Genomic DNA, 10,149 nt, shown 5'->3' on the forward strand with positions numbered 1-10,149 from the left:
CTGAGCACATGTACAGTACTTTTATCCTCAGGATTTTGTAGCCTGCCCCCTTCCCTTCACCATGCACCTCCCCCATCTTCACCCTGTGCCATGTGCTACTGCTGTGTCCAGTTACCTGTTTGCACCACTGCTGGGTTGTAGCTAAATGGACAGTAGCCCTTCTCTGTGGGGGCCTGTGAGGGCAAGGTTTGGGGGGGTGGGGGGCAGCATGGTATGGGGTTACATTTATGTTATATAAAACATCCATTTTTAACATAGTCTGCAACCCTGACCTTTACCTGTTTGTTTGAATCCAGCAGTATGCTTCCTTCAAAGGGGGGAGAGGGGGTGTGAGAACTTTTTTCAACATATGTTCACATCTTCAGGGGTTTTAAGTATGGCTTTTGGTTTGTGTTTGTTTTGAGTGGTGGAGGTGGTGTTCCTGTTCACAATTAAGTCTTTTCTATGTGAAGACTCTCTTTTAAATTCTATTCTAGGGTCCTTCAGATCACACTTGTTTCAACATTTTAATTTCTCAGCTATTACCCTTCTTTTGTAGCACCCATCTTTCTCCCTCAGATTTAAGCTAGATACGATTATGTAGGAAAGGTCCTAATTACCATACAAGTTTAGCAGTATAGTAAGTTGTTTCTCTAATTTGTTTGTAAATGTAACATGGACAGGCAGGTATACAAAAAACAGAACTTTCTGATACTGTACTTGTGGCTAAGGTTAATAGCAACTTTTCCTTTCCTGTGATTGTGTTTATATAAGACAGTTTTATTATCTATCCAGGTCACTGCATGATTCAAGACAAATGACACTATATGGAGCGGCTTTTATTTTTAAATGTCTTCCTAGCAAAGACAAATTTACAGGAGACGTACCTACAAGAACTAGCTTGGCATTTTCAGCAGGTTTGCATAGAATATCCTAAATTTGCCATATAGTGCCTCAATTTTGCCTTCTCATATAAGCCATATAAGAAGCTTTAAATGGTCTACCTCTTTTGTCTTAATCTCAACATGTTTTAATGTAGCAAAACTATGTAAACTTCATGTGGAAGTTTCAGGAGTGCCTTGTGCACATCTGTGAATGAATGCTTTGACTTCCTGCTTTTTGTTTTTTTTTTTACTAAACAAAATCAATGCAATCTAGAAATGTGGTGGTGCTCCTGTTACCACAACAAATGTTGTCTGTTGCCAGAAATACTGCATCTGAACAGACAAAATTTCTATGGAAAAGTTTAGAGCTAGGGTTGAATACCTCTTATGAAAGCCATACTTAAAAAGAATGGGTACGTGGTGAGTAAACAGTGAAGTGTAGTGTGCTTTTGTACAGGCCAAGTTGCAGACTGTCATGTTAGTCAACAAATGGTTCTATATTTCAATGTATTCAACAACTATGGTTTTGTCTGATTTATAGCTGTCTCAATACCTACTTGCTACCAGCAGATAGGGTCAGCTCCAGAAACTCGTTTTTCTAGAGCAGCAGTATGTGCAATGGGCATTTCTTTAACTATATAGTACATGCAAACTGTGTAATGATTTTTTTTCAGATGTGTACAAATAGCAATGCGCTAGTTCAGGGTGACATGTAAGAAGTCTCATATTTAATACAGGCTTTCTTTTTGTAATCTATGCTTGTATTACACCAAGGCATTTCCTAAAGTTTATAAGTGGCAAGTAGGTCGATATTGAAGAGAAACAAGAAGGTAAACTCCTGCAACAAAGGGGCGCAGCCTGTTGATTTTTTTTTTGGGGGGGTGGGGAATCAGTCCCTCCTGGACAGTCCCCAAGCCCTGGCTCTCCAGCCCCACAGACTTACCGGCATCCAGCTGCCGAAGCTGGTCCCACCACCCTGCCTGGCTGCATGCTGGCCACCTGTGTGCATGTGACAACCCCCAGCCTTCAATTGCCCCCTCCCAGCCCCAAGCAGCTCCTTGCTAGGGCAAGCCAGGAAGTGCTGGGGGAAAAACTATACTGAGCAGTGCAAAATCCCAGACGCTTGTTGATATTTTTAAAAAACTTCCTGGACAGAGATGGGAGGACCCAAAAAGAAGACATGTTCAGGAAAACCTGGATGTATGATAACTTTAGCTAAGGTGAAAGTGAACGCATAGTGATGTAAAATATATTTGTGTGACATTACACCTACTAAGGCTTGCTGAAAAACTGCTTACAGGAACCTTTGCTTCCTATACCATAATGCTGCACACAACTCATCCATCCCTAGTCCTGTTTTGTGGGACAAATGTTTTTAACTTCTAAAACACTTGTATTTTCTACGAAATATGAAATGCAACATAGCCCTGAAAAGTTAAAGAAATAAAAATAGACATAACCCACCCCACTTCTCCCCACACTTTCCCCCCTCTCCTTGGTTTTGCTGTCTCTTTCCATGTACCTTTTTGTAACTGTAATGCATTGAAATAACCACTAGAGAGAACTAGTGAACTAGCCAGTGACGCATGTAATTTGGTAGACGGCATAGAAAAGTGGTTCATCACTCTTGAGATACTGCTATAAATATTCTTAACTTTTAAGATGATACATTTTTAACCTTCAATCAGTGAGAAAGCTTGTAGTCACAGACTTGTTAAGTTCAAAATGTTTTCAGTAGGAATTACAAAAAAATCCAGCAGCTGTGGGGGTGGAATCCAGTTGTCCTTACTCCCTGCTCTTCCACTTCCACCCTCACCCCCCACAAATGACCTACCAGACAGATTAGGACATTTTTCTGATATTAGTGCCAACTGACCTAAAAATAGATATTTCCATGTGTGTATTTTGGGGAGATGGTCTATCAAGAATTTCAAAAGGGGCTAGAAGATTCTAGCTAGGGCCAGGCAGCTGCTTATTATGTTGGCTAAAAAACGTAACTTTGGCAATCCTCTAGCCCTTTCCAGTTCCAGACCTTCTATTCATGAGGCAGTAGGGAGGCTTCTTCAGCTTGCCTTCTATTTTGATAAGTAAAGTGAGAGTCTATTGAATGGCCAAGATTGAGCTTTCACTCCCAAATGAGCAGAGCACAAGCAATTCTTGTGCTAGTTTCCACTTCATGCTACTATGAATTCAGTTTCCATGACATCTATTCTTTAGCCTTTCTGCTGAGACTGCCAACAGGGCAACCAGTTGTGATAGTTGACAGACACCTGTTTGTTAGCAACTGGACAATTAACTCCATTAGCATTGCCAACAAAACCACTATCAAAGAGCACAGGCATAGGCAGGAATTTGCTGTAACATTTGAATTCTTTCTTTCTTTTATTTAATACTAAACTTACTGGGTATGTTTGGTCCATGTTTCTGGCTCTAAATTTGTCTGGAATGTCTGTGTTTAATGTTGAGTGGAAGAGCACTATTATACAAGGACTTTTAGTTAAGAGTATGGATTAATGTGTATTTTCAAGTCCAAACAGATGCCATCTGCTGAGCATAGCAAGCATCTCTGTCAGCACTGACCTAAATAGGTTTTAAACTGGCAACAAAGAGGTTAAAATTACCAAAATTTCACTTTCACTGTGTTTGTCAGTGTTTCTATTTAGTTTTAAATTTAGTCTTAAGACTGAGAAGAGTAGAACAATCCTGGTGTATGTAAATGATCTATAGACTGTTTTAGTTAGTTACTGCAAGTCTAATAAATGCTTCTTTAATCCATCATGCAGCTTCTTTGGGGCTATACTAAACTCCTCGGGTAGCAGCAATAAAAAAAAAAAAACACCTCAAAACACAAAAATGTAAGCATTTGTTACTTGCTTTTCTTTCTTAAGATGGATTTACAGTTGCAAACTTCTCTGGTCCTGCCTGCTCTACAAGAATATCCAGCCTTGTTGCAACACACCTGCATTTGATGTTTGAGAGGTAGGGGGTGTCTTAATTTGATCTAAATTATCTGGTTAGACTTGTTTCTTCTTTACAAAGTGACTAAGATCCTCTCTTCTCCACTGAGTGCTGTCATGTGCCAATGAGCATTTAGTGACAGGATTACAAGGAGCATCCTGAATCCTAAAATCCAGTCCCTTGTTACTGCAGGAAACCACAGCACTCATCATCACATAATGTTGTTAATAAATATATTTAGTGAGGTGCATCTTAAATAAGTTAGGCTCTTATTTCCCTCCCTACATGTATTGTGTGTTTTTTTTTTTTTTTCTTATGAGTTCTCACTAGTCCCTTGTAAAACTACATTACCACACCCTACCTACTGGAAATACCTTACCTAATGCTCCTCAAGTTGCATTTGCTCTTTCCTAGCCAAGTCCCAGTGGTAGCTCATGTTTGTGCTGTGATTAACTCATGCACCCAGCTACTTTTCCACCTCTGTTGTTTCCAACTGTTAAGCATGCTCTTTATTAGTTCCTTAGTGCAAGAACTTCCACTTAAATACATGTCATCCCATTCTAGTTAGATGACCTTGTGGGCTGAACTATAAGAAATTCTTATCTTCTTCTTTATGGACAATGAAACCCAACTTTTGTCTTTGACAGATTTTTAAACATATTCCTACCTTCTGTCAGTCATCAAGAGAGAAATCTAGGAACTGTCCCTAAACCAGTTATTGACAAACTGCTAGTAACTACCCTCTAGCAGAACTGTCATCTCTGCTTTAACCAGTTGCTTTCCCATCTTACAGATCTTAAATCCCTGCCTTCTCTATTTCAGCTATTATATTGTCTTGATTACAAGTCACACCCATGTTTTCAGGTTCAATTCCAGGAAAAAAAGATTTGTCCCAAAGGATGAGTCAGTAACTATAGATGATGATTTTGTACTGATATTATGCTTACAAAACCTCACAGAAGAATCAAAGAACCAAGAAAAGGACCACAAGGGTGCATGCAGATAAGTGCAGACATGTTTCCTAGGGGACAAGTAGTAGCAGTTCACTTTGTGCTGCTGCTGCTACTTATCCCTGGGGAATGCCCATGTGCCATGCATGCTTTGGCCTGTGGCAGGTTACCCTGCATGGGGGAGGCTGGGACCAGCAACTGTGCTGGACCCAGTAGCCTTACCTATGTTCTTGGTGGCATCTGGGAGCTGCATATTCAAGTGAGGGACTACAGATGTGTTCTGCTGAGCATTTTTCCCCTCCAAGTATGAATTGTTTTTTGCAGCAGTGCACCTGTTTCAGTTATTTCAGCAGGAGTTTTTTGGCTTATCTCTAAAGCATGTTTTTCCACAACTGTCAGACTAGCTCTACTATTAACCTCTACCAAAATGCATCCTGTCACCCAGTGTTGGCCCTTGTACCTTTTTGTGTTCTGAGGTAACACATTCACTTGACAAAGCTTTTAGGAAAAAAAGAGGCTTAAGAACAGTATACAATTATATTGATCTTAACGAAAAATGTCATCGAGTGGTAACATAGACTGGTCTAACTGTTCAAGCATGGTAAGATCCCCGTGTCTCAGTTTGATTTACCAAAACTACAACCACCTTCCCCTCATAAAAAAATAAAATAAAATAGGAAGCTTAGAAAGGGACCGTGTGGGGGAGGGGGGTTGTCCCGTTTTTAAGTCTTTCTCCTTGTCCAATCTAGTTTTGCAGGTTGGCTGAAAAGGAGATAAAATCATCAGTGCTAATAATGGACTTGGTATTGTCCTTTAACAACTTAAGTTTGCCAAATAATGGCTTCTCCTGTCTCACTGCCACCCGTCGCTGCGCCCTTGGGCCACAGCCTTGGTGCCTTTCTTACAGCTCTCCATCCTTCCCAAACGGGTCCCTCCTGGGCAGGGGCTGCGCGGGGCTGAGCTTTTCTTTCCGCGGGGGGCGGCATCACTTGGACGTTAACGCTCGTGGGTCTGGGCAAGCAGGAAGGCGAGGTTTTCCTGACCGCTCCCTGTGGGCTATGTGCGCTGTCCGCTTCGCAAGGGCAATTCTGGCTGCACAAGCCCCAGCACGGACGCTATCCTGCTGGGCGCGGGGCGGGGACATCTCGGGCTCAAATCTCGGCCACGGGCTTGAACTGCGACCCCAAGGCAGCTTGCCCCACCCCCGTCCCCTCCAGCGGGCCTCCGCAGCCAGGGGGCTGCCGCGCGCCGGTCCCCGCTGCTGCCGAGGACCCCGAGCGCTCTCGTTTCCGGCCCAGCACGTGCCCGGGGGGCTGTGCGCGGCGGGCGGGGCCGGCTATGATCTCACTTCCCCGGCCCTGCGGAGGCGGCTCCGGCCTGGTGCGGCAGCCGCTGTGCTCCGGCTCGGCAGGGGGAGGATGGAGCAGCGGCTGTCCGCAATCGCCCTCTACTGCGCCCCCGCCGCCGCCCCCCGCGCCATGGAGCAGGAGCAGGTGCAGGTGAGGCCCAGCCGGCTTGGTGGGGTGTTCAACCGCTGCCGCAAGAAAGTCCCGGGCGTGAGGGAGCCGCGGCGCCGCCCTGACTCGGCCGCGGAGCGGCGCTGGGCTTGGGGGCCGCTGGGAGGGGCCGCGCGTCCCCCCGCCGCCTGTCCTGCCGCAGGGACGGAGCTGCCCTTGGCAGGCCCAGCCAGCCCCTTCGGCGCGGCGGTCTGCACCTTCAGAGACCTGTCGTGAGCCCCAGGTCACTGCTCAGCGAGCTGAGAGGGAGGGGACGCAGCTGCGACGGAGCAGTGCCTGGCTGCTTGCAGGCGGCGGCTCGTCTGTCTTTCACCAGCTTGCAAGGGTGAGGGCAGCCGACCGGGAGCGAAGGCTTCAAGTAACCCCTGAATCAGGGGCCTCCCCCGGCTTTTCTTGGGGGTTCCCTGTGCACTCGAGGAGATTCTGCCCTGGAAACGTTTTGTAGGATTAAGCAGCACTTAGGTGTAGAAGCTTACCCGCGATACACTTCGTGTCTTGTGGCGGCTACACCTGACTATGCGTGACTGCGGGGTATGTATGCTCATGTAAGTCTTTGCCTGTTCTGAGGGAGCTTCCCTCTGGTCGCTCTTCTGTTTACACTCTGTAACCCTTCCCTGCAGGTATGCCCCATCTCACACCTCTTCTGCTACACCTTGTTAATAATGCCTATTACAAATGAGCCTGATAAATGTTGAATTAAGGCAGGCTTCAGCTTTCAGCAGGTTGCGTCAGCAACACAGCAAGTGCACTGAGATGCAGCTGCCCAGCGTGTAAGGGACACTACTTTCCAACAGTAGTTTTTAACCCAACCCTTACATCTGCTGCTAGTGCCACCTGAGACTGTTAAACCCGAATTTATGAAGAACCTACAATGTCCTTGCACAGTTTGAGTTCTGCATTTCATTGAGTTTCATTCTTAAAGCAAATGCCTAGCGTTTTCTGCTTTCTCTGTTTTGGTGGCTCAGTAGAATATTTTAAAATATTTAATGTTACAAAAAACCCTCAAGCCCTGACAACAATAAAGGAAGATGGGATCAGTAAAAAGACTGGGAGGAAAATGTGAATAGACATTTGTCACTATGGCCTGCCAACCTTTGCACTCTCTCTCTGAGCTTCCTGCTTTTGTTGTTTCACTCTCATTTTAGGTCATTGCCCCAGGCTTTAGGCATTGTCCCAAGCCTGCACAAATTAACAGGTTTTTACCTGGAAGAAACACTGTCATTGGACACAAATTCTTTTCTTGTTCAGATCAAAATATCTAATGGGTTTAAAAGATTTATACACAAAACTGTTCTGCTTTCCTTATTTTATAGTTTGCAAAGCGAGGGCTCTCACATTGCCTGAGGTTGGGCATTATGGCAAGTGCCATACAAACTTATTTGTAACCTTGCAGGTCTGTCCCTTATAGTGCAGTAGAACCAAGGAGACAGTGATAGACCAAAATGCTGTACAAACAAAGAATGAAAAAATGGGCTCTACTTAAAAAAAAAAAAAAAAAAATCACAATCCAGGCATGAGAGAACAGGTGAGAAGACAGGGGTGCACAAGGAAACAATGAGACCATATTGGTTGTCATAATAAGCGGCAGCTCTAGCACTCTGTTAACTAATAGTTGTGAAGCTTTTTGTAGGTGTTACAAATCAAAAGAGAGTTTTTAAAGGTGAATTTGAAAGAGAACAAGGAAATCAGCCTTGTGGAAATTTGCACCTCAGGCAGTCCGGGAAAGGGATCAAAGGCATTTGTTTTGCAGGTTTAACAAGTGTTAGAAGCAGGAGTTGGCATTTTGGTGGCATGAGGAATGGTGTAGGACAGGGGTGCTCAGGTTTTTGGCCCCATGGGCTGGTCTGTGGGCCAGATCCAGCTTGGGGGTGGGATGCAGAGTGCCAGGCCAGCCCTGCCCAATGCACTCAGTCTGGCCTCAGAGCACTGCCATGTGTTGATGTACTCTGGCTCGCAGGTCCATGTAATCCAGCCCACAGGACTCCCTATGGGGTCTGGAAATTGGTGGTGGAGAAGCAGTGACAGCATTAGTTGCCATGGCTTCCGGAGCTGGATTTAGTCAATGGGCCAGGGGTTGAGCACCACTGATGTGCTATTAGGAGAGGTTGAGATGGGCCTGGAAAATGAAAAGCAGTCTGTTTGAGGCAGTGGGGAAGTGGGGGCTATGGAATAATGCCAAGACCGGTGGCATGGAATGATCCATACAGCAGCATTTTGAATGGATGTTCAGAATATCAGTTTTCTTTGACTTAATTTGTAAAGGCCAGGAAAATGATGCATTAATAAGCAGGACCTGAACTGAAGAGTTTTAGGGTAGGGTAAATTTCTCTGTAGGGTAAATTAGGTGTGCTGAGCCCCACACTGCTGTGGATAGATTGTTGCCAGTGCTAAAGGAGCTACCCTAATCAACTGCTGCCTAGAGATTTGGCAAGTCCTGATTACTTTCACTGTTCTGTGGCATGTCTCCTTCTGTTAGTAAACTGCCAGTTGTATGGTGATTTTTTCTGAAGTGAACAAATAGATGGAATACTACTACACTTATTTTTGCTCATGGCCTATGCTAATTTTTAACTTGGGGTCTGTAATGTTACAGGGTTCATGTGATGATAACCCATTGACCTAATTTATCATACTTAACACATTTTTACTTTGTTTGGAAATCGTTTTTACTGTTACTCAAAATCAAAACTACAGGTTTGTTGCACAAATAAAACAAAGTGCTGTGTTAATTAGCTAAGACCTTAAGGTTTTTTTATTTTTACACAGTTCTACAGAGATGCTTCTAAAGGTATTGAGAAAGTGAGATTTAAACATCACTTTAAATTATCCAGCCTTTGATTTCTCTTTAAGAAGAGGAGAGGCAGATGCAATTATCATAATTTTTATGGCATTTGTTTCCATATTGTATGGACATGTAAAGACTCTTTTGTATACACCCAGGAAAAGGTAAAGGCTGCTGTAGAAACTGTAACTATGCAAACTGCTCTGCAGTTGCTAAAACATCAGAGTTGAGTTGGTAGTAATTTCTTAGCTTTAATTAAAGCAAATGTCAAAATAGTTTTAAATACATCTGTTTAGTTGCCTGAGAATCGGATTCTCTTCACTTCCCAAATAATTTCTCCTGCAGGTTGAGGGGAGCTGAAAACTCATTCGTGGCCTCTTACCATTTTTGTCCTATGAGTTCCTCATGAGGTGACATATTTTGTTAATACAGGGGTGGGAAAGGGAAGAGTGCAAATTTTACTAATGGAAAATCACTGTATGCAAACTTAGTGATTTGTTCTGTAAATTCTGCTAGCAGCAAAATTATTGAAACTATGAATTGTAAAAAAAAAAGACATTTCCTAGTGCTGCAACAGTACCTTTAATGCAACTGAAACTAACCTCTCTTACAGATGGAGTATTTACTAGATTTATTTCCTGTCCAGTTGTTAAGCTAATGCAGAGATTCTCAACCAGGGTGCCACGGCACCCTGAGGTATTTTGAGATCCTTTCAAAGCCGCTGTGAGGTGCCATACATTGTTAGTATGTAAGCATGATTTGCAAGATAAACCCAGAGATTTTAAATGGGAAACCATAGTGTTGAAAACAATTCTGTGCTATTGGCCATGTCCAGACTAGTGTAGATGACACTTTGTGCCGCTGCTACTTGTTCCCAAGGAACACCCATGCCATGTGCACTTTGGTGTATGGCAGGTTAGCTCGGGTGGGGTAAGGGAGGCTGGGGCCAGCAGCCTTAACTGTGGTCCTGGGGGCCTCAGGGAGCTGTGCGTCCAGGGATTTCAGGGGGCGCCCTCTGCTGCACACACTGTAGGGGAGCCAAGGGTGGGGCATGTCGTTGTGTCCCATTCTTTTCTCCC

General features: G+C 44.2%; 1 protein-coding gene across 3 annotated transcripts in view; it reads left to right on the forward strand.

Moving 5' to 3' along the window:
* The first annotated feature begins 6,102 nt into the window (after window positions 1-6,102).
* FAM177A1 (family with sequence similarity 177 member A1) overlaps window positions 6,103-10,149 on the forward strand; it is a 26,017-nt gene continuing 21,970 nt past the window's right edge. The window contains exon 1 of one of the 3 annotated variants that reach the window (XM_019551322.1): window positions 6,103-6,270. In XM_019551322.1, coding sequence (XP_019406867.1) covers window positions 6,190-6,270 — 81 coding nt within the window. In that variant the 5' untranslated portion in view covers window positions 6,103-6,189. The remainder of the gene's footprint in view (window positions 6,271-10,149) is intronic. The other 2 variants (XM_019551324.1, XM_019551325.1) reach the window with 2 other exon arrangements.

The sequence above is a fragment of the Crocodylus porosus genome, unplaced genomic scaffold, assembly GCF_001723895.1.
Source record: "Crocodylus porosus isolate Cpor-Errol unplaced genomic scaffold, CroPor_comp1, whole genome shotgun sequence".
NCBI lineage: Eukaryota > Metazoa > Chordata > Crocodylia > Crocodylidae > Crocodylus > Crocodylus porosus.